This window comes from Canis lupus, chromosome 6 (genome assembly GCF_048164855.1).
Source record: "Canis lupus baileyi chromosome 6, mCanLup2.hap1, whole genome shotgun sequence".
NCBI classification, from domain to species: Eukaryota; Metazoa; Chordata; class Mammalia; order Carnivora; family Canidae; genus Canis; species Canis lupus.
The window spans coordinates 39,839,553-39,860,530 of NC_132843.1; the positions used below are offsets into that span (position 1 = coordinate 39,839,553).

Genomic DNA, 20,978 nt, shown 5'->3' on the forward strand with positions numbered 1-20,978 from the left:
TGACTTCAAAGGTTCTCCACTGTGCAGGACTGTCTTAAGATCTTTCTAGAGGTCTAGCCTGGTTCTTTTTGAGACTCTAAATCACATTATGTCAGTGTCTTTAAAAAACCTCCAGTAATAGCACCTAGGTGACTCAATGGGTGAAGCCCTTGACTTTCTGCTCAGGTCTTAATCCTGGGGTCCTGGGATTAAGCCCCTTGTCGGGCTCCCTGCTTAGTGGGGAGTCTGCTTCTCCCTTTCCCTCTGTGTCTCCCCTGACTCTGTTTCTCTCTCAAATGAATGAAGTCTTTAAAAAATGGAAAAAAAAAAACATGCAGGATCTTGACTGGAGTACACATGTGATAATACTACGAAGATGTCCACACAAACAGAGGTACGTGGATAGCCAGTGAAATCTGAATGAACTCTGTGGATCATATGGTGTTGGATATCGTACTATAGTTGTACAAAATGTTAACATTGTGGAGGGTTGGGATGCCTGGACATCTGCCTTCGGCTCAGGGCGTGATCATGGAGTCCCGGGGTCGAGTCCCACATTTGGGCTCTCTACATGGAGACTGCTTCTCCCTCTGCCTATGTCTCTGCCTCTTTCTCTCTGTGTCTCTCATGAATAAATAAATAAAATCTTAAAAAAAATATTTATTATAGGACAGCGTTCATTGGGAAATAATTGAAAACTACCCAACGGGATCCCTGGGTGGCACAGCGGTTTGGCGCCTGCCTTTGGCCCAGGGCGTGATCCTGGAGACCCGGGATCAAATCCCACGTCGGGTTCCCGGTGCATGGAGCCTGCTTCTCCCTCTGCCTATGTCTCTGCCTCTCTCTCTCTCTCTCTCTGTGTGACTATCATAAATAAATAAAGAAAAAAAAAAAAAAAGAAAACTACCCAACACGTCCAACATTTGAAGAATGATGGTGGTTACCCAAGTATAGTAACTCGGACTAATAAAATACTCTGCTGGTATTTAAAATTCCAGTATTTTAAATAATGCCAAGTCATGGGAAAATGATCACATTATAATGTTAAATTTTAAAAACAGATTATAGAGGGAAGCATCCACATCCCACATGAATATGATTTTTTTTGAGATTTTATTTATTTATTCATAGAGACCCACAGAGAGAGAGAGAGAGAGAGGCAGAGACACAGGCAGAGGGAGAAGCAGGCTCCATGCAGGGAGCCCGACGTGGGACACGATCCCGGGTCTCCAGGATCACACCCTGGGCTATAGGCGGTGCTAAACCGCTGTGCCACCGGGGCTGCCCTGATTTTTATCTGTGTTAAAATTTCAGTTGACTAGGGGTGCCGAGCTGGCTCAGTGGGTGTAGTATGCAACTCTTGGTCTTGGTTATAGGTTCAAGCCCAGCATTGGGTATAGATTCCTTAAAAAAATATAATTGCAGTTGACTAGTTGACATGTTACATTTTATAGTCATTTAAAAATGACAATTATTTAGTCTGGAATTTTTTCTAAGCCATTCTACTTTTTATTTTATTTTATTTTATTTATTTTTTTTTTCTTCTCTAGGATTTTTTTTTTTTTAAACTTTTATTTATTTATGATAGGCACACAGTGAGAGAGAGAGAGAGAGAGAGGCAGAGACACAGGTAGAGGGAGAAGCAGGCTCCATGCACTGGGAGCCCGACATGGGATTCGATCCCGGATATCCAGGATCGCGCCCTGGGCCAAAGGCAGGCGCCAAACCGCTGCGCCACCCAGGGAGCCCGCCATTCTACTTTTTAAAAAAAGATTATTTATTTATTCATTCATGAGAGACCCAGAGAGAGAGGCAGAGACACAGGCAGAGGGAGAGGCAGGCTCCATGCAGGGTCTGATGTGGGACTCGATCCTGGGATTGAGCCCTGGGCTGAATGAAGGCAGGCGTTAAACCGCTGAGCCACCCAGGTGTCTGAAGCTATTCTATTTTTTAAAGGTCTGAAATGTTCTTCCTGACCCTGAAAAGCTTGTCAGCTGAGAGTCCTGTGCCTAACTGTGTGGAAGGGGCCACAGTGGTGGTACAGACAGGGGCACCTGGGGGTCGGAGGGCCAGGGACTCCAGGGCTCCCAACTTGTGGGTGGTGGCTGGGTGGAGGGTCGTGCCATCTGTCTGGGGCTGAGGAGAGAAACAGGTCTAGGCTTAGAAAGCTATTTGGACAGGTTCGGGCTTCTCTGCACCTTTGCTCCCTCCTCCCAGGGATGGCCAGGCCCAGTCTGAGTTCTGCTTGCACTCCTCGGCCCCTTCCCCAGCTTGCCCAGCAACGCCACAGAGCCTCTTCTTGGTGGGAGCCCGGCTGGGAGCCAGGCTGGGCCACAGTGGCCCCTCTATGAGCCCGGCCCCTCCTGCCCCCGCTGTCTTCTCCCCTTCTCCGCCTACCGTAAATGTCATCACGCCCCTCAGGCTGCATCCCTGCACCCTGCCCCTCGCCCCCTGTGCCTGGCAGTGAGAATGGCACCTAGCACCTGGTCTGTGGAGAACACCGAGAGCTCCCAGATGAGTTCCTGCATCTGTGGTCCTGGCTGAGAGCCACCCAGGGGCACGTCCTCCCTTGCTGTCACTCCCCTTAGTCCAGGGTTGTGGCCACAGCCTTCTTCCTTCCAGGTGCTAGGTGCCCATCTCCAGTTTCTGTCTCAGCGTGAAGCAGTTTGCCACCATTCCCTTGAAACTTCTCCTTTCAAGATAATTAATCACGCTGTTGCTACTTACCGTGGATGTTTTGTTAGCCTACTCACTCTCCTTGTAGCCTTTGATGCTGCTGTCCATATCTCTGTCCTGGCCGTTTGACCCTCAGCTTCCCACACCAGCCTCTGCCACTTCCCCTTCTTGGGCTCTTCCTCCTCTCCTCATCCTTGACTGAGAGCCCTGGTTTTTCCTCACATTCCTCCACATGTGAGCGAGCACATGCCAGGTGATGTCTGGCTGCCCTTGGGCTCCCCTGAGTCCCTTCAGCTGGGCTCCGAGTTCCCGAGTTCCCATGCTCTGGCCTCAGTGAGACCTCCTTTCCTAGGTCAAGAGCTTCCCTGCCTCAGGGCATTTGCAGTTGAGGTTTGTTCCACCAAGAACGGTTTCCTCTGTCTCTTCCTGAGTTTCTGTAAAGCTACCTTCCTCCCCTGGTTAGTCGTTATCACGACACTTCTGACTGTGCACAGTTCTGTTATCTGTCCCACTCAAGCCACCCCCGAGGTCCCAAGGACAGGATCTGGCTGGTTTCATGTACCACTCTCCCCACTTTGCTTATCGCGCAGCCCAGCACTCTTGACATGCAGTAGATAGTTAGGGCTGTGAGGATCCCAAGCTGCATTGATCTGTCAAGCTTCCAGCTCCTGCAGTCTACCACTGGACTCTCTTGGTGTCCCCAGGACCATCGAGCTCAGCAAGGTGGGGACAGGGCTGCTGCCTCCATGGTCTCTAACGTGGTTGAAGAGCCCAGCGAGTGCTCATTCCCTAGGCCAGAGGTTGAGGAGTGCTAACCCATCCCTTGCACCATCAGATACAGAGCCCTGTTGAAGCAGTTCATGCTCAGCCACCCCTTCCTGGCCCTCCAGCCTCAGCTTCGTCCCCTCCCTTGCTGCTCACATTGGAGCATGGCCTTCTGGTTACAAGGGTTCATTGGCTCAGGGTTGCTTCCAGAATCAGCTCAGCACACAAGGCCATTCACTCCTTGGCCCTGCCCTCATCTTTACAGCCGTGGTCAGGGCTGTGGGTGTCTAACATGTGCACACTTGCATGCAAGTGGAAGCACTCAGGTGCCCATGAGGTCTTCTGCAGCGACCTGCTCTCCCCACTTGCTGCTTCTTGCTAGAACCTCCTTCCCTCTGTGTGTGTAAACAGGAACTTGCAGCTGGTTTCACACAGAAAGGGCTAGACAAATGTTGTATATGAAAATTCCCACTGGCCACTGATACACCTCTGATGCCTGAGGCTCCAGGTGGCTGGGGTCCTTGACAAGTGATGTGTGAGTCCTGTATGTCATAGGGAAAGCTCCCACCTCCATCTGGTGACCAAGGACCTGACCACACGGAGTAGGTCACTCTTCCTCCACCCAGACCTTACTGCTTGGTCCTCATGCCATCTGGAGCAGCCTCCCATAGGCCCTGGGTGCCACTGCTCATCTTCACCACAGTCCATCCAGCCACTGTCACCTGGGAACACGCTGCCACTCCTTGGGTGGCCTCTGATGGGCGATTGCAGACCCCAGCGATCCCAGCTCTTTTCAAAAGACCTAATAAATCCGTCTGCCCCACCAAAAAAAAAGTTATTGAGAGACCACATTCACGTAATTTTTATTACAGTATGTTGTTATATTTTATAGAACAATCATTTTTTACAGTGTTCATCTTTTATGGTGCCTAGTGTATAAATTAAGCTTTATCATAAGTATATAAGTGTTTATGTACAGGAAAAAGCATAGTTCTATCCAGTTTCAGGCATCTACAGGAGGTCGTGGAATGTATCCCTTGTGGATAAGGGAGACCAATCTACACATATCTGGATTGATTTTTTTTTTTAATCTTTGTGCTAATATTTCTCAAATCAGAAGTCTTTTTCAGGCAGCCCCCCGTGGCTCAGTGGTTTAACGCCACCTTCAGCCCAGGGCGTGATCCTGGAGACCCAGGTTTGAGTCCCACGTCTGGTTCCCTGCGTGGAGCCTGCTTCTCCCTCTGCCTGTGTGTCTGCCTCTCTCTCTCTCTCTGTCTCTCATGAATAAATAAATAAAACCTTTGGGAAAAAAAAAGTCTTTTTCAGAAAAAGCATCTCAATTTCAGATTCTCACTATTAAGTTTCTAGTAGTTTTAGTCCAGGGGGCCTGCAAACCTAAAGACCTAATGAAGATTAATTTTTTAAAAAAAATAAGATTTAGGGCAGCCCGGGTGGCTCAGCAGTTTAGCGCTGCCTTCAGCTCAGGGCATGATCCTGAAGACCCTGGATTGAGTCCTATGTCAGGTTCCCTGCATGGGGCCTGCTGCTCCCTCTGCCTGTGTCTCTACCTCTCTCTCTCTCTCCCTATCTCTCTCATGAATAAATAAATAAAATTAAAAAAAAATAAAAAAATAAAAAAGATTTAAAAAATAAAAATAAAAAATAAGATTTTATTCATTTGAGAGAGAGAGAGTGCTCGCATGGGTGTGGGGAGGGGCAGAGGGAGAGGGAGAGGCAGACTCCCTGCTGAGCAAGGAGCCCAACACAGGGGACCTGGAGATCATGACCCAGGCAGAAGGCAGACACTTAACTAAGCCACTCAGGCGCCCCTAATGAAGATTAATTTTTAAAAGATAACTTTTGCTACAGTTGTCTTCATAAATCACAGACGTGTGCTGTCATCTAGGAGCATTTCTCCTTTTGGCTTCCCGTCTCTTTGTCAGGCCTGGGGCTGACCAGTGGACCCTGGACTGAGAAGGCAGCAGGAAGGAGCTGATGGAGAAGCACCTGCTAGCCTCAGGGCTGCCGTCCAGGCGGTGGGGAGGTGCAGAATGCAGGGATAGCACCCCTATCCCTGGGCTGGGACCGAGGCGCCCTCTGGGGGCAGTCCGTGAAGGGGCTTAGCAAGCTGCAAGGGCCAGCCTCTGTTAGGCCATGTGGCCGGCCAGATGTTCAGGCAGAGCCATCTGCAGGCACAAACCCCCAGGCTGACCCCAGGGGCTTGATGCTGTGCCTCGGTATTTTGAAGTTTTTAAGTTAAACTTATGTGATAACTCAGTTTGCAGTGAGCTTTTAGTACAGTTACTGAAATGCTTTTTTTTTTTTTTTAAAGATTTTATTTATTTATTTATTCATGAGGGTGAGGGGCAGAGACACAGGCAGAGGGAGAAGCAGGCTCCATGCAGGGAGCCCAACGGGTCCCGGGTCTCCAGGATCACGCCCCGGGCTGAAGGCGGCGCTAAACCACTGAGCCACCCGGGCTGCCCTGAAATGCTTCTTCAGTGAGTTCAGACCATGCAGGTGTCTCAGATGCTGTGTAGAGAGGATTTAAGAGCCAGGTGCCTGGCATCGCAGTCCGAGCAGGCGACTCTAGATCTCAGGGTGGTGACCTCGAGCACCACATGGGATGTACAGATTACTAAAAAGAATTAAGTTCAAAAAAGTGTGAAGAGGGGGCCTCTGGGTGGCTCAGTCAGTGAAGCTTCTACCTTCAGCCCAGGTCACGATCTCAGGGTCCTGGGGTAGAGTCCCATGTCAGGCTCCCTTCTCAGAGGGGACCCTGCTTCTTCCTCTGCCCCTCCTCCTGCTCATGGTCTATCTCGCTTTGTCAAATAAATAAAACATTTTTTTAAAAGAGTGTAGGAGGGCAACCCGGGTGGCTCAGCGGTTTGGCGCCTGCCTTCAGCCCAGGGTGTGATCCTGGAAACCCAGGATCGAGTCCCACATCGGGCTTCCTGCTTGGAGCCTGCTTCTCCCTCTGCCTGTGTCTGTGCCTCTGTCTCTCTCTCTCTGTGTCTCTTTCATGAATAAATAAAGAAAATCTTTAAAAAAAAAATAAAAGAGTGTAGGAGACAAACTAGATTAAAATCAGTTAACATGGTCATCTGTATTTTGAGATTCAGTAAATACATTTCAAACAGTGACCTTCAGTTAATGATTTGCGGAGGCCACAACTTAGCCTTTTCTCTGTCGTGAGGCCAGTGGGTGCTTCCTGCCACTGGATTGGCTTCTGTGCATGCAGCTGCCACTAGGATGCTTTTACTAAGCATTTGTCTTGGGCAGGAGACACATCTCGACTCTGGGAAGTCAAGTCAAGTGAAGTCACTGTTTGGCACTTCTGAGGGGGTGGTGAGGACTGTTTTTTTGAAATTAGTTATAATAATTGTAGTCAGCATGGAGCCTGTCAGTGTGCAAGGCACTATACTAAGTACTTTATGTATGTGGCCTCACAGTGACTTAGTGAGTCAGGGATCCATTTATTATCCCCACCTGACAGAGGCAGAACCTGAAGCTTATAAAGGTAAAGAAGTCAGAGATCACTCACCTGACAAGTGGTAGAGGTAGAATTTGAACCTCAGAGGGGACAGGCTGTGAGTCTGCAGAACCAGTGCATGTACCAGTGTGTAGCTGGGTGACCCTTATGTACCCGTGGAAGGCCAAGGCCAGGGCACCATTCCAATAGAGAGCAAAAGGGGGCTTGGCAGGAAGGCCACTGGGGCTGCTCATGAGGGAGACTCCTCTGCCCAAGCAGGTGGGGAGGTGGCCGGGAGTAAGGTAGGGTCTCCTCAGCCCCAGCTGCTGGTCTGCAGCATGGCTTATGTGCTGCCACATCTAACAGTTCTGGGCACCCTGGAGGTCCCAGTGACTCTGCAGGTGGCCTCCCCGCCCACAGGGATATCAGAGTTTACATGAGAAGACAAAACTTGGCACAAGCCAGGGGTTGAGATGGCCCTGAATGGTTTCTAAAATGCATCACTTGTCCTACTTCTCCCTGAGAGTATTTTCTCAGATCACAAGGGCATTTAAACCCTTCCCAGGCCTGTGCCAGCTCTCAAGAAAGGAATTCCTGGCAGTGTGGAGGCAGGTAGGAGGAAGGTAGACAGAGGCATACGTGTCCTGCTGGAGGATGAATGGATCCTGGGTGTGTGGAGTCCACCAGGATGATTGCAGCTCATGCCGTTCTGTGAAGAGTCCATCGTAAGAGTGCCCATTCACAATGAAAAACTTTGCTTCCCTGTTTTTTTTTCTCTCTCTGAGATGGTGATGGATGTTAACTATACTTCCTGTGATCATTCCACTGTATATGTGAGTCAAACCATCATACAATGAGGTATGGCAATTTTATCACAAGAAAACTGGAAAAAAAAAAAAAGCAAGGATCCCTGTCCTGTCTTGCTGACACTGGCCTCCAGTCCGGCTGCCTTCTCTCCGTGCCCTCACGGCAGGCATTCACTGTTCTGGGGGTCTGTGCAAATGGGCTTCGCTTTCACGGAGTCAGAGCTAAGTGGGGACACAGGAAGACTGCTGGCCCCAGGCCCCCTCACCACTGAGCCTGCTGCCTGAGTGCAGGAAGGGGCCACCACTCACACCCTCCACTAGTGAGTGGGCTGGTTAGGAACAGGATCTCCAGTGTCCCATCCAAGTCCATCTCAAGCCACAATTACCGGGTTTCAATTTCAGCCCTGCTTGGCTGGGCATCCTGTGTCTTTCCACGTTCTTTGTGAAGCCACAGACTGCGTGGCGAGTGGCGCTAGTGGTACACAAGTTGCCTGAGTCCCCACGAGGGCTGAAGGGTGCCCGTGATCCGTCTCTTGCACTGGTCACTGGTGGCCAAGGTTTAACCCCCATGGTGTACCAGCATCCAGCCCTCCAAAAATAAAGCCCTAGGTTACTGCATTTGCCAGCTTCCAAAGTGTAAATGCCCAATACAGAGTTGTGGAAAGATGGGCAGCAGACACCTTTACAGAGTGTTTCCAGACAGATGATGTAAGCCACGTTCAGAGCAAGGAGAATGTGGTGGAAGGATTAGGATGTTGTGTGTTTTGAGTAGTTAGTACCATTGCTTTTAATATGATTTACTGCTAGATTATGTAATTTGGTATCCGGTGCTGGCTGTGGTGAACAGCAGGCTCACAGACTCTGTGAAAGTAGAGAAGGTGTCCCTTGCAAGCCCCTGTGTGCTCTCACTTGTCACAGACATGGTGTAGGGGCAAGAACTGGGTGGGGAGGTCAAGAGCCATGAGAAAGGAAGGACCAGCGGTGATTCCCCGAGGGGGGTGGGGGTTGTGCACGGGCTTCCAGGGACCCAGTCCCCCATTTGTCCAGCAGCCAACCAGCCTGGCCACACAACTGAGGAGCATTGGGACCCACAGCCAAGCATAGATGTGGGCTTTTGTGTGCTTGGGGACTCCCTGGCTCCGACATTTCCTGTAGGTCACTTGAACATTGCTTCATCAGAGGCTTTCACTGAACACCCCACATGCCAGCTTAAAGGCTGTCCCTGTAACCCTTGCCTTTAAAGCGCCTCCACAAGTGGCCATCTCCTTGTTCACATGCTTGTGTCTGCTGATCTCTCTCTACTGGGAACTCCAGGAGCGCCACGCAGCCTCCCAGAACACCCAGGACCTGGGATCCCTGGGTGGCGCAGCGGTTTGGCGCCTGCCTTTGGCCCGGGGCGCGATCCTGGAGACCCGGGATCGAATCCCACGTCGGGCTCCCGGTGCATGGAGCCTGCTTCTCCCTCTGCCTTTGTTTCTGCCTCTCTCTCTCTCTCTGTGACTATCATAAACAAAAAAAAAAAGAACACCCAGGACCTGCTGGGCAGCCAGCACAGAACCTTGGTGGAAGGTGAAGAGACGAGAAAGGGAGTGGGGAGAGAAAAAGCAAGAGACTGCTTTTACCTTCTTTGAATTTCTTTGTCCAAGGGCGTGAGCCATTGGGAGTGTCCTAGGTACCCTCTGATCTTTCTAGCTCCAAGGATGGATCAGGGAGGCCCTCTCCACTGCCAGGGACAGAGGCAGGATTTTAAATGGTGTGAACAGTGAGAGGCATCCATGACTTCACTGACCAGCAGCCCCAATGTGGGATGGCTCTGGTTTGGGGTTTTCAGCAGCTTGATGACATCCTCAGAGACCACAGTTCTCTTCCAGTCACCAACTTAGGGTATAAACTCTGCCCTCAGGCCAGGGGCCCCATAGTGGCTGGGAGCTGGAGGTGTCACCTCCAGCACGTGTAGTCACATCCTACAGAAAGGGTGCCTGTTCCTACCCCATGTGGCTCCTTTGAGGAGGAGAGACACCTGTCCCAGGGGCCACACATCCTTTCCTAATCTAGCCCAGCAGAGAGACTGGGATGACCATTTTCTCAGGGACCTCAGCCCACACTGGCAGCAGCATCACCTGGGAGCTGGTTGGACACTGAGGGAGTGGCCCACGAAGAGTCACCCTCCTGGTGACTTGATGCACCGTGGTGGGACTGGGGGCAGGTGGGGCTGATTGGAGCTTTATCCACAGCCTTTACTCAGGGCCATGAACTTGACCAGGCCCTGAGCTCCGAGGGGGAGGTGGGGGTGGCCCAGTGGGTGCGGCAGGCTGGCTGTACACTTGACCCTCCACCTTGCTGTTTCTCCTTTCTGCCAGCTACCAGAGATTCACCGACTGTTACAAGCGCCTCTACCAGCTGCAGCCTGAGATGACACAGAGAATCTATGACAAGTTCATCACTCAGTTGCAGACGTCTGTCCAGGTGAGTGGCAAGGAGCACAGCAGGTAGTGGCAGCTCGGGCTCCTCTGGGCACCCCCAGGGCTCAGAGCAGTGGCTGTTGCCCCTTGCCATGGACAGGCACCGTGCATGCCCCTGCCCTCATGCCCTGGTGCCATGCATATGTGCTCGGAGGCCTTCTCCCCCACAGGCCCTGGCTCCTCTCCCCACTTCCAGCGCCTGGTATAGCGCCTGGCTCAGAGGAGGCGCTTCACAACATGGTGCTCTGTGGACCTGCGTACAACTGGAGTCCAAGCTTGAGTGGGACGGATCGGATCTGTGCAGAGGGTCTCATGGCCGAGCCCCTACACTGCAAGATGGGCCTGGGCAGCAGCATGATGGGTCTGGGGCCACAGAATAGGTGCACCAGGCCTGGGACCGCAGCACCCTAAGGCAACGGCCAGGCTGTGAAGTGTTTTCTACTTTTACTTCCTGTTCTTAATTATTAAAGTTAGATGGAGATAAGTCAGAATGTTGGTACAAAGACACAGAAATTAGCCAAACTCTCACTGAGTCCTTTCGGCAGTGGGGCGTACTTTCACTGCAGGCTTCTCTGGTGTCATTAGCACTCTTACCACTTTCTTTTCAGGAGGAAATCTCAGAAATCAAAGCAGAGGGGAACCTGGAAGCAGTGTTGAACACCTTGGACAGGATCGTGGAAGAAGGCAAAGACCACACGGAGCTAGCCTGGTGAGAAAGGCACTTGGAGCTGGCTCCGGCCCCTGGAGGCTCCTGCGGGAGACTGCCGCTGACCTCCAGGGTGCAGCCAGCCTATGGTCTCCTCTGGGTAAGGAGAGCCCCAGAGCAGACGCCTGTTATTGAGGGCTTGGGGCAGATGGAGGGACGCCTGCCATCCTTGCCGGGGGCTCCTTTCAGGCCCCACCTGGCTGTAGCAGAGAGGGTGGGCAGGAGGCGGAAGGGTGGATTTGCCATCTTCTGTTGGACCAGCCTAGGCATCTGGTCTTTATTCACTCATCCACATAACAATATTTGGGGAACATGCAGCAGTGAACAAGTCCTGCTCCCCTGGAGCTGACATTCCTGCAGGCAACCTTGTGGCCTGGGGTGTCCTGTGCAGGATGGGGCCCCACCGGCTCCCTGTATGAACAGCATCAGACCAGAGCCAGGAAACACCTTCCTCATGCTTTCCAGTTCTTTTATGCTTTGTGATTTTAACACGTAAGAGAATTAAGTTTTATAACAGAAAAAGAGTATTTTAAAGAACCTCTGGCAGGTTCCACCTCACTGCCCATCAGAACCAACCCATCCCCTCACACAGCATTCAGAACCCCCATACTCTTGCCTCTTCATCTGCCCACCTTCCCACTTGCTGGGGCCTCTGCAGGTCCCCCACTCATCCAGTCCCACCCCACGCTACAGCTCACTGGTCCCCAGGATGAGGCAGCAGCTGGAAGGTCGCCTCCTGCCCTGAAGTGTTAGACGTGGGGGTGCATGTGGCTGTGATGGGTTCAGACATGGAGCAAGAGGACAGGGAGAGGGGTTCCTGGGCGCCCAAGTTAAGGCTTCACAGGTTAGTGTATCAGCAGAGCAGGGGCCGTGGAAACCCATACAATGTGAGACTGCAGGTGGGAAGACCACTGGAGCATCACCCACACACGTCCCCCCCAACCCCTCCACTGGCCCATGTGACTTCACAGGCGCCCTAGCGGGATCCCGGAAGAAGACGTGCGCAGTGCCATGGTGCCCTACTTCCTGCAGCAGCGGGACGCCTTACAGCGCCGTGTTCACAGGCAGGAGGCTGAAAACAGACAACTGGCAGAGGCTGTCCTGGCTGGGCGCCGGCGGGTGGAGGAGCTACAGCAGCAAGGCCAGGCCCAGCAGCAGGCCTGGCAGGTGGGTGCCCTGGCAGGTGTTTTCCTACTGCGGGCTGGCTCCTCCTGTCAGGGTTAGCACCCCGTGGCCCTGGGTTCTCTACAAGACCACTTCCCAGGAGCTTTAAGACGTATATGTGAGGGGGTGCCCAGGTGGCTCATTCGGTTGACAACTCTTGGTTTCAGCTCGGGTTGTGGTCTCCAGGTCAGCTCTGCACTTGGCGCAGTCTGCTTCAGATTTTCCCCCTCCCTCTGTCCCCGTATGCCCTCTCGCATGCAAAAAGTGGCTCCAATCCAGGATTGCTGGTAGGGCTTGGGCAGCAGCACCAGTGTTGGGCTTGCTTCGTCATGCAGATGTCCAGCCTGTGTTTACTCATAACCACTAGGCAGCTGCCTTCCGGGAGCTGACTGTCCTGTTCCTCACGGGAGTGGGTCCCCATGCCTTGGAGCAGGGCCAGTGGCTTGCTCTTCACTCTTGTCTTCACCCCTCCCTGGCTCTGGGGTGCCCTGCTGGGTCCTCAGGCGAGATGCTGCCCCAGCAACGCCACTCTGTCTCTGTGAGGCCATGGGTCACTCTTCTGTTTGGAGGGGCTCGAAGCCTCTGCTCAGAGCTGCCCCTCACCCAATGTAGCTAGACCCCAGCCATGTATGCAGTGGGTCGGCTGGATGAGCCAAGTACTGGGCCCTGTGTGGGACCAGGAGGGCTCTGTCCTCCCCATGGCCCGCTCCCCAGTTGCAAGCTCACCTAACTCAAGAGAGTATCTTTGCTAGAAATCGCTGGTGGGAGGTCAGATGATCAGGGCATACTTTGGGGGTTCATATTCATGGTGGGCGCTCTGGGGAGGCCCAGCCCTGGTGACTACAGCCCCCAGCCTGCCCTAAACCCCTGTGGAGTAGAGGGGACCCTTCTGATAGGCCTTGGCCCTCACATGCCCTGCTGGGCCTTCCATGTCATCCTAGGGGAAGGAGGCCTGGGGACAAGCAGAGTGGAGGGAGAGGGTTTGGATATTCTCATGTCCTGTTTGTTCCCTCCTGCCGCTGCAGGCCCTGCGCAGAGAACAGAAGGAGCTGGTGGGTGTGCTGGGGGAGCCTGAGTGAGGAGACGGTGGCCGGATCAGGAGCAGATGGTGGTCAAGGGCCTGGGGGAGCTGCCTCTCAGAACCACCGAGACATGCCCAGTCCTGAGTGGGGATGTAACTAGCTGGAGGATGAGGCCTGATCATCCCTCCTGACTTTGGGGCTCCCTTGGGGTCACACGCATACAGACATGACCTTCAGATCCTTGTTTTCTTATCCTTTTGAGGATGGTTGGCCATCTCCCTCCCATGCTGGGAACCAGGCAGCAGGCTTTCCATCCTCTAGGCCAGGGCCCCGCCCTTGCCCACTCCAGAGCGCCCCCGGCCTGGCTCAGGGAATCTGTGTCTGGTCTGCACTGATTGCCCCCTTGCTGGCCAGCCTGAGGGCCCTTGCCATGTTCTCCCCACATCCGTAAATAAACTTCCTCCACTGTAATCTGTGAGGATGCTTCCTCTGCTGGGCCTCTCCCAGTCTCTTGGGCCTGGGCCCCTTTCCACCAGCAAGGCCTCAGCCACTGTGCCCGGGAGCCTCCAGGCTGAGGTGGGCTGGCAGGGGTGAACCCGACCACCATGTGCAGGAGGCAGCAGGGCCCCTTGTCACAGAAGCCAGACCCCTGGCTTCCACCCTTCTCTGCCTGTTGAGCTCGTTGTGGCGGCCTCCGTTGGGTCTTGGGTGCAGTGAGTGCTCATGCATGCAGGCAGGTGGGCCCTCTTCCCTGGCCAGGGCAGCTGGCCATTGGGGTGCTCAGCCAGCAGCAGGATAGGTGCCTCCTCTGATTGGCGGGTGAAGTGGATGGGTACACGTAGGGTGCACAACTGTTTTTCCTGGAGAAGACCTCACCCCAGGGAGGCTTGGTTGGGTCTGTTTGGGGCCACTGACAAGAGTCCAGGGAGCTGCAGCATTGACATGAGACGCCCTCCTGCCCAGCTTTGGGCTGTGGGGTGGGGGCAGCAAGTGCCATGTCAGGTCCCCACCTGTGCTGGGTGGTGAGTGAGGACACCCTCCTTCCTCACCCTCAGGTGTGCTGAGATGGGGTTTTTTAGGCTAGACGTCTGTCTTGGAAGACAGGTCCCCGCGGTTGTTAGCACTGAGGAGGCCACAAGGGCAGGAAGAGGGTCAGAGGTCAGGAGCCAGAGGCGCACCCTGTCTCCCTGCTCCTTGCCTTGCCTCTCCACCTGTGAGGGGCCCTGGGAGAGGGTCCCCACTGCTGGAGGCAGAAGAGCTGTCTTCCTAACCGCCCACCTCTGTTGGTTTTGGGGGTCCTGGCCTGAGGCACCAGCCCCACACCAGGCCTGCCCTGGACGTCCCACAGGGTAGGGTGCTTCCAGGTCAATGAGGGCATCACTGCCCAGGCCCTCCCTCCCTGGGGTTTGGCTCCTGCCCTCGGGCTGACCATGCAGATCACAGTCTTCCAGGGGCTGCCCGGCTCTACCGGAGTCTATTTTAGGCCTTGAGCCCCCCTTTCTCCCCAGGCTCCTGTCCCGCCCCTCCTGGCCTGCCTAGCTGGTGTTTCCACTGACACTGGAGCTGGACGATTTGGGGTGTATGCCTTGCAGTGGGGCCAGACCTGCCCAGGCAGCTGTGGTTCCAACCACATCCTTTGGGATTTGGCGTCCAGAGCCAGGGCGGATGACTCCCAAATAGCCCTGGCAGATCTGCCGGTGGCCCGCCCACAGCATGCATGGTGGGTGCCCCCCCTTGCCTCCAGGGCACGACCCAGAGTATAAAGGGTGCTGACGGTGAGAGGCAGGCCGGCTGAGACCCAGCAGCAGCTGCTCACAGACCCAGACAGAACCGACCCACCATGCGGTCCCTGATGGTCCTTGCCCTGCTGGCTGTGGCCGCACTCTGCCTCTGCCTGGCTGGTCCAGCAGGTGAGTGCCCCCACCTCGAGCTCCCAGTCCAACCACCCTCCTGCAGGCTGTGTCCTGGTGGAGGGAGAGGAGGTGCAGCCCCCCCCCCCCCCCATGAGCAGGGGTGAAATGGGCACTCTTCTTTGCAGATGCAAAGCCCAGCAGTGCTGAATCCCGCAGAGGTGGTGCAGGTATGAGGCGGGAGCGGGGGGGGGGGGGGGGGGGGGGAACATGTGTGCAGCCTGCCAGCCCCCAGCCACCTGATGTTGGCCCTTCTGCTCCACAGCCTTCGTGTCCAAGCGGGAGGGCAGCGAGGTGGTGAGGAGGCTCCGGCGCTACCTGGACTCTGGGCTGGGGTGAGCAGGGGGCCAGGGCCCTGTGGCTGCAAATCCAGGATGAGGGATGCGGACTCCAAGGTCCCCCAGGGTGGGGGGTGGCAGCAGATGTTTTTCCTGGAGGCTGATGCCACTCTCTTGGCCTGTCAGCGCCCCGGCCCCCTACCCGGATCCCCTGGAACCCAAGAGGGAAGTATGCGAGCTCAACCCCAACTGTGACGAGCTGGCTGACCACATTGGCTTCCAGGAAGCTTACCAGCGCTTCTATGGCCCGGTCTAGAGTGGCCAGCCCCACTCTCCACCCCCTCACCCCCCCTTCTCCCAGAACCCCTCCCTTCCCCTCACCCTGACCTCCCTGCCCTGCAAGTGTGGGGTCCTTGTCATCACAGCTGCTCCAGAATAAACTCCAGAAGAGGAATTGGTGGGGCTGTCTCTGTGCATCTGTGGAATTGGTGTGTGAGGGCGGCAGGGGAGGGGATGTGTACCATCTTCAGGCCCAGAAAGTACTTCCCCAAAGCTGCTGTTGATTGGTTTATTTGTACCCACCTCAACTGGAAGCCTGGGAGGCAGCTTCCTAAAACTATAATGGGTGCCCCCCTACCACACCGTCCCATGACATCCAGAAAGACCCAAAGGCCTGGACACACTGAGTTATGTGTGGTGACAGGCACATCCTGGGGGACTGGGGCGGGTGCCAAGCACTGCCGGCAGGTGGCACCTGGTTTGGGAGGTGAAGGCACAGTGGGCCTCGTGGCCTGATGAACAGCATAGTGGGGGGGTGCTACGTTAGTAATGTTAGTTCTCCCGTGTGTTGGGCAGAGGCCTGCAGGCCAGGATAGAAGTGGGTGGAAGGGCCGCAGCACCCCCGTCCCCAGCCTCCTGCCGGGGGCTAGCTGCAGCCTGGATGCTCACACTGCCCCTCTCAGACCCTCAGCACTTGCCCTGGCCCCACTAAGCACACATTCCTTGCCCCTCCTGCTTACAGCCAGCACTTCCTCTGCCCCCTCATTCCCTATGCCCTCTCTCCTCAGCCATTCTTGGCTCCAGGCTCCCCCTGCACCCCACCTCATCAGACCCCATCTGGGATCTGGGCTCCTTCCCAGCCTCCAGCCTGGCCTCTACCTTCCCCTGGGTGGGGTGGGGCAGGCTCAGAGATGGGACCTCAGTGTCGTCTGGCCTTCACAACCCCCTCCAAGGGGCTGCCCTGCAGCAGGGGGCTTGTGCTGGGGGCCCGAAACAGAGAGGTTGTGAAGGCAGCAATGATGAGCAGGTTCCCAGCCACTGCCAGGCCTAGCGTGGCTACTGTGCCCACCAGGCCCAAGGGCGGCTCCTGCATGGCCAGCCAGGCCCGGCGAGATCCCATATCGGCCAGCACTGCCTCCAGCTGGAAGTGGGTGCCCAGCACAGCACAGATGTGGAACAGCTGGTGACTGTGGCCTGTGGGGTGGGGGCAGCTCAGGGCACAGACCACATGTCCAGGGGCCACCCTGACTACTGCATCCTCTGGGAATAAGAAAACCTACCCATGGGAGTGAGCCGGTGTGCATCAGGCCCCCAGTGTACATGCTACTGGTTTTATCATCATCTGAGGAGGGTGAGCCTGGACCTAGGCCCTGTCTCTGGCTGTGATACTCCATCCCTCACTCTGCCCTGGGATGCTGCCCGCCCCCCGCACCCCTCCCTGGATAGGGACCACTCCTGAGCTCTCACCAATGTAGTCAAAGCGCCCTGGGGCCAGCCGCTCGGGCAGGTGAGAGGCGAAGAGGAAGCCGGTGAGTAGCGCACAGAGGAGGTGGTAGCTGTGGCTGGGGCTCAGCGCCTCCTGCCCACAGGTGTGGCCTCTGCCCCAGCATAATCCAAGCTGGCAAAGGACGGCAGAGGTGGGGGGGGTGCTCTGGGGGTGGAGGGTCTGGGGGGGGGGGGACTCTGCAGGAGGGCCTCTGTGGGGGAGAGTCTCCATGGGGGGAGGGTATCTGGGGGGGGGGAGTGTCTCTAGGGGAAGATCAGGGGCCCCAGGCCCCCTTACCCGGTAGAAGAGCGGGAGGTTGTCAAACAGGAAGGGATAGGTGAAGGCAGCTGTGCGGAGGATCTTACTGAGCCCAGGGCTCTCTAGTTCAGGGAAGCTAGGGGAGGGAGGGAGGGAAGAAGGGAGAGGCTGGTTACCCTTCTCCAGGTGGTGGTCTCAGGACAGGTGTCCTTTGGCCAAGACGGATGTCAGTGTAGCTAAGAGGTTGTGAAGCCCTTGGGGCAGGTGGCCCCTGTGGAAATGACCACTGCTGTGAAGCGGGGACACCTGCCTCCCTTGGGCAGCTGTGGAACTAGCACAGGTGTGGTGTGGTGCTAGCACCCCAGCGGCACCCCAACTGAGTCCTTGGTGAGTCGGGACATGGTCACTCATGTCGGTCAGGAACTCCACCACTGGCCTCCAGTGTGTTTGGGGGTGCCCGGTCCTGTCCCTCCGACTGCCCCTTCCGCCCCTGCAGAGAACCCACCGAGAGTAGCAGGAGAGGCCGGTACACAGGAAGGAATTGAGTGCGGCAGCAGGCACGAAGAGCTGATGCAGGCGGCTGTGCAGCCAGGAGGCCGGCATGGAGTAGGCGGCATAGGGGAAGGCACAGCCTGAAGAGGAAAAGGGTGGGGCAGGAGCTGAGATCCCAAGGCCCCACCCCTGCCCCGGGGCAGAACGCCCAGGTCCGAGCCCGCCCCCAGAACACCGCGGCCCCGCCCCTTTCCTGCTCGGAGCGTCCCCCGACACCCCAGGGCATGCCCCCATCGCTCCCGGGACCCGCCCTTGCCCGGTCCCCGCAGCTCCCGGGCCCTGCCACCGAGGGCCCCGCCCCCCCGAGGGCCGCGTGGGGCTGACCCAGGCTGTAGAGGCTGAGTGCGCCGTAGTCCAGGAAGTAGCAAATGTGGCGCGCGCGGGCCGACATGGAGCTGAAGGTGTGGGCGCAGCACGAAGCAAAGGGGTAGAGGCAGGCGGGCAGCAAGAAGACAAGCAGCGGCCGGTGGTACGGCTCTGCCCGGAAGCCCGGGCCCCCCGCCAGCGCCAGCAGGCGCCACAGGAAGTACCTGCGGGGCGGGGGGGGGGCAGGGGGGGGCAGGTGCTCAGGCCACCGGCCGCCCGCGGGCCGCACAGCCCCGGCCCCTGCCCGCCGGGGAGCCCTCGGGGCGCCCCTCACCACGTGGGCAGGAAGTGAGTCCAGATGTTGACCGTCTCGTTGGTCATCTGGAAGGAGCTGAGGACACAGTCCCGGGCCGAGCTGGTGGGGTGGCGGTAGCCAGACATGATGCCGTCCTCCCAGAACACCTGTGCAGGGGCCGGTGGGACACAGGAGGGGCGTCACAGCGCCCGACCCTCCCTCTCCGGGAGAGGTCTCTGCAAGCGGCATCGATGAGACTGGGATGGAGGTCACAACAGCCCTAAAGCCAAACCCAACCGGACCCCCATCTTACCGCAGGTCCAGAGAGCGGAGGAGAAACGGAGGAGGGGACAGTGAGGAAGGCGGGGGCGGGCACAGACCGGGAGCCCCGGGGAAGGAGGGGGCTCTGGGGAGGGGTCGCCAGCAGGTTCCTTAGAGGGCAGAGGGATGGTAGGGATGAGACGGCCTGCAGGAGAGACCACCCCCCACCCCCGCTATTGCTTCAAGGGAAGGGCCTCTGCCCCATAAGTAGCCTGGGGAATGGGAGCTGGTGGGTCAAGCCCCTCACCCGAGGGACCTGGTGGACTCGAAGGAGTTGGGGTAGCTTGAGACTGAGCATGGCAGCCCAGCACCTCCACGCTGACCTAGAGACAAAGTGCAAGGTGAGGGAATCAGGAATCTGCCCTCATCCACTGGCCCCTTCTCACCCGGCCAGGTCTGGTCCCCTAGCTCCTGGCTGGGCTGTGCAGGACACTGCAGGTGTGGGTGGGAGCCAGGGTGAAGTTGACTCCTGCAGGCTGGGGGGTGGGGTGGGGGAGGAGGCCGTCCAGCTTCCTGTCATCAAGTCATCACAGCATGTAACCCCACCCTCTCCATCGTAGCCCAGAGCAGTTCCCCCTCTGAGGTGGGCTGTACAGTGGAACTGCAGTGTGCTCCCCAGCCCAAAGGCTGCCCAGGTTAGTAGCCCCAGACTCTGGATCCAGGTCCCCTGACCGCAGTTTCTGTCTCAAAAGAACCCCGAGTCAGGGTGGTTAGTGCAGAGAGAGCACGAGCACCCCTGCCCTCCCACCAGAAAGCCCCTTGGCCCGCAGAACCAGGGCTGAACACTTAAAGTTTATGGCGCTTGCCGAGAATTCCTGGAGAGGCCAGATGGCCGTGGGAGGGGCAACGAATGGGGGGTGGGTGCCTGGCTCTTCTTTAAGGACTACACTTGTGTCCTGGGGGCCCCCGACCCTCCTGAGCCCATACCCCTCAGCTCCAGACCTGTGCACTGCCTCCGGGTGGCCGCAGCTCCGCTGCCCCGCCTGCCACTCCAGGCACATTCCTTGGCACCAGCAGAGGGGCTGGGCCAGCCAGGCGGGTGGAGCCGCCCCGGGGAAGGGAGAGTAAGACCCTCCCCCTCCTCAGGCCAAAATATCCCTGCAACAATGCAGCTGGCCCCACCCCTCTTCCTGCCGCCAGCTGTGGCGGTTGGTGCGGAGCACTCTGGACCTCACAGGGCTAGTGGGCCCCCCTCCTACACCTCTGCTCCTGCCAGGCCCTGGGCCCCTGAGCTAGGTGCCTGGGACCCTGCTAGGCAAAGATACACCCTGTCTCTAGCCCCCATGCCCTGGCTAAGCTTTTAAGATGAAGCCTCCCAGGAATGGGATCGGGTGGTGTGACCCATCCTGCCTGCTGCCCATCTCCCTGGGAGCTGGCTGGGAGTGAAGATGCCAGGGCCTAGCTCCCTTCAGGGTCCTGTCCCTCAGCAGCAGGGTTTAGGGTCTCTGGAGGAGTGTGTGCTGTAGCCATGGAAACCGAGGAGGGAGCCAGAGCAGGTGTCACAGCCCCAGGTGAGCGTCCTTACCCCAAGCTTGGCCGGTGCTCCTACGCTGGTGGGTCAGCAGGCCCAGGGCTCCTCCGGCAGAGTCCCAGGCTCCTGCCAGCCAGTCTGACGGGAGGGAGAGAGTGGCAGGCGGGCCAGGCCTGGGCGGGGAGTGAGACAAAAGGAGCCAAGGAACAATCCAGGCCTTGTCCAGCCCCCAGGGAGCAGCTCAGGGTGGCCCGGCCCCATTAGCAGGCAGCTCACTCAGCCTCCTGCACACAGCCAGCCCCTCCAGCTCCACCCACACCCACGGACACCAGACTGGCCCTGACAGGCGGGAGCCGCATGGCCCCCTCCGCAGACAAGGCTGAGTCCCCATCCTGATGTGTGGTTTCAGGAAGCACCTCTCTGTGTCCGGATGCTTCTCAGCACCTGGGGGCTGGCACAGTCCAGGGCAAATGCCTTCAGTAAATGCTGGTTCAACCACCAGGGAATCGCCATTCCTGCCCATCTTGACACACTGCCAGTCCCGGCAGGGGGACCAAGGCCAGGGACCCCGAGTGTGGCCCTTGGGGCGCAGCCGCCTTCTTTAAGCTTCCTGCCCACACCCCTGCTCACAGGGCCTCCGAACTTGACCGCGTCTTCCACAAAACCAGCCGTGGAACTTCCTTCCGCCTGAGCTGTCAGTTTTGAGGGGTTCACCTCGAAGAAACTTTCCCAAAATGCCATTTCAGCGAGAAAGCACCAACATCCCAACA

The 20,978-nt window shown here is 56.8% G+C and overlaps 3 protein-coding genes across 10 annotated transcripts in view; 2 read left to right on the forward strand and 1 right to left on the reverse strand.

Annotated features, from left to right (window-relative positions):
* Positions 1-14,933, forward strand: part of LOC140635373 (solute carrier family 25 member 44) — a 37,511-nt gene extending 22,578 nt beyond the window's left edge. For 2 of the 4 annotated variants that reach the window (XM_072829945.1, XM_072829948.1), the window contains 4 exons: positions 10,059-10,164; positions 10,769-10,869; positions 11,838-12,033; positions 13,056-13,523. In XM_072829945.1, coding sequence (XP_072686046.1) covers positions 10,059-10,164; positions 10,769-10,869; positions 11,838-12,033; positions 13,056-13,109 — 457 coding nt within the window. In that variant the 3' untranslated portion in view covers positions 13,110-13,523. Of the gene's footprint in view, positions 1-10,058; positions 10,165-10,768; positions 10,967-11,837; positions 12,034-13,055; positions 13,524-14,796 lie in introns of those variants that run through there. The other 2 variants (XM_072829946.1, XR_012032700.1) reach the window with 2 other exon arrangements.
* Positions 14,822-15,694, forward strand: BGLAP (bone gamma-carboxyglutamate protein). The gene is made up of 4 exons (XM_072829970.1): positions 14,822-14,962; positions 15,091-15,132; positions 15,228-15,297; positions 15,427-15,694. The coding sequence occupies exons 1-4, from the start codon at positions 14,893-14,895 to the stop codon at positions 15,554-15,556; spliced, it is 312 nt and encodes a 103-aa protein (XP_072686071.1). The 5' UTR covers positions 14,822-14,892; the 3' UTR covers positions 15,557-15,694.
* A 100-nt stretch (positions 15,695-15,794) lies between these two features.
* Positions 15,795-20,976, reverse strand: PAQR6 (progestin and adipoQ receptor family member 6). Of its 5 annotated transcripts, none has more exons than XM_072829960.1 (9): positions 20,263-20,976; positions 18,985-19,060; positions 18,730-18,847; positions 18,456-18,583; positions 18,140-18,345; positions 17,769-17,895; positions 17,303-17,399; positions 16,987-17,137; positions 15,795-16,713 (listed from the first exon to the last, which is right to left on the reverse strand). In XM_072829960.1, exons 4-9 carry the CDS (start codon positions 18,560-18,562, stop codon positions 16,439-16,441), a joined length of 963 nt encoding a protein of 320 aa, XP_072686061.1. In that variant the 5' UTR covers positions 18,563-18,583; positions 18,730-18,847; positions 18,985-19,060; positions 20,263-20,976; the 3' UTR covers positions 15,795-16,438. The 5 variants fall into 5 exon arrangements, with proteins under 5 accessions (XP_072686061.1, XP_072686063.1, XP_072686060.1 ...); XM_072829962.1 differs by lacking the exon at positions 20,263-20,976 and adding an exon at positions 19,680-19,801; XM_072829959.1 differs by lacking the exon at positions 18,730-18,847 and having other exon boundaries at positions 20,263-20,861.
* Positions 20,977-20,978: the final 2 nt, after the last annotated feature.